Source organism: Pinus tabuliformis, chromosome 9 (genome assembly GCF_031772625.1).
Source record: "Pinus tabuliformis cultivar Carrire ecotype Pingquan chromosome 9, CPIR1, whole genome shotgun sequence".
Lineage (NCBI taxonomy): Eukaryota > Viridiplantae > Streptophyta > Pinopsida > Pinales > Pinaceae > Pinus > Pinus tabuliformis.
The window spans coordinates 346774001-346775809 of record NC_142307.1 but is presented as its reverse complement, the minus strand read 5'-3'; the positions used below and the strand labels follow the sequence as shown (position 1 = coordinate 346775809).

Sequence of the window (1809 nt, the reverse complement as noted above, 5' to 3'; positions counted from 1 at the left end):
TGTGTGGAAGCAACTCCCAAAACTGGAAAAACCCGAACTCGATCATCTCAAGCAGAAATGTCAACACGAAGGTCGTCACAGAGTTAACAAATACTGGGACTGGAACAGCAGGGACACCATTTGGAGAGAATGGATAAAATTTGACTTGGATAACAGCAATGAGGAAGATGATAGCTCAAAGCATCTAAATGACCAATTACTCAAAAGGAAAATAAGGAAGATGGACGAACAGGACCAGCTCAAATGGGGAATGAAGGGTCATGGAAATTTCTCTCTCAAGGAAGCCAGGGAACTAATAGAAATTACAGAGCAAAGGGAGGTTTCACCCTGGAGTCATAACGTGTGGGACGGCCTATTTTGGCCAAAAATTAAAACTTTCCTTTCGCTTTTAATGAGGAAAAAAACCTTGACTTGGGAAAATCTACGCAGCAAAGGCTTTCATGGGCCATCCAGATGCCCAATGTGCATGGCAGAGGAAGAAACAATGAATCATTTATTTAATTCCTGTGACTGGGCTTGCCATTTGTGGAATTGGGTGGAGGGTGTAATGCTAAACTCTAACAGAAATAGGGAGTCCATTCAAGATACTATACAAAATTGGCAAAAAAACTTCTCAAAAAATTCCAGGGTCAACAGCATTTGGAAAGTTATGCCCGGGTTTTTAACATGGACCATTTGGAAGGAGCGTAACAGGAGAATATTCCAAGATGAATACAGAAACACAGAGCATGCCATAGACACTCTCATGAGAAACATTAAACAGTTAATTCAAGTAAAATTAAAAGAGGAAACTAATGAGAAGCCGTCAACTAGTGACTTACAGATTCTAAAACTCTTCCAGCTGCATACCAACTAGAGCATGGCTATGTCGAGAAGCCAGCAAAGCCCGCAGTCTGAGTCCAGTAGTTGGATTTACCCGCCGGTGGGCTGGCTGAAGTTGAATTTTGATGGCACTTCCAGAGGAAACCCTAGGATGGTGGGCATTGGAGGCATCATAAGAGACCATAAAGGAGACATTCTTCATATTTACAGCAAAGCACTGGAAGAGGGGATGAACAATGAAATGGAGTTTGCAGCTTTAGAACAGGGTCTACGGATTCTAAGAGACTTGCAGAATTATACAGCGGTGGTTGAAGGAGACTCTGCCCTGGCAATCTCTGTGGCTAAGAGAATCTATAGCGGAACCAAAGCAAGCAAAGCCACAAAGCATTGGAGATTAGCAAAGGTGACAGAAAACATAGCTGAGCTGATGAGCGGTATGAGAGGGTTAGTTTTCCAAGCAGTGAGGCGCAAAGCAAATGCGATTGCGGACCACCTCACAAACCATGGCATCGATAATCAAAATAGGGAATGGGACAGCTGTTGGCAGCAAGTGAATTGCCCAGACTTGAAAAGGAAGTGCATCCAACTGGCCGAACAAGACAAGGATATTGCCAACCGGGCTCAACCGGAAGGCGTTCTGACACCGGTTTCTCTTCATGATGAAGAACAAAGAAGTGGGCACGGACATTAAAAGCCAGCAGAAAATAGAAGGACAGGTAATTCCAGTGAGATTATGACAACAGAAGGGGAATAAAGGAAACAAATCTAATATGATGGGCTGCAACGATCACCGCCGTCACCACAGCAAGTTGGAGGACACATGGCATTCTCTGATTAGAGAAGGAGGAGGCAACATTAATGTGAAATATTGGATACACCAATCGGAAAACACATTTCAAAGCAGCAACAATAATATCAGTACATCCACGTCGTTTCGGGAAAATCGGGTGGTCATGAGCAATATCCTCCAAAGCAACTATTTAGCAA

The 1809-nt window shown here is 43.4% G+C and overlaps 1 protein-coding gene across 1 annotated transcript; it reads left to right on the top strand.

Annotated features, from left to right (window-relative positions):
* The first annotated feature begins 859 nt into the window (after positions 1-859).
* LOC149148636 (uncharacterized) lies at positions 860-1513 on the top strand. The gene has a single exon (XM_089442232.1). The coding sequence runs from the start codon at positions 860-862 to the stop codon at positions 1511-1513; it is 654 nt and encodes a 217-aa protein (XP_089298358.1).
* The last annotated feature ends 296 nt before the right edge of the window (positions 1514-1809 follow it).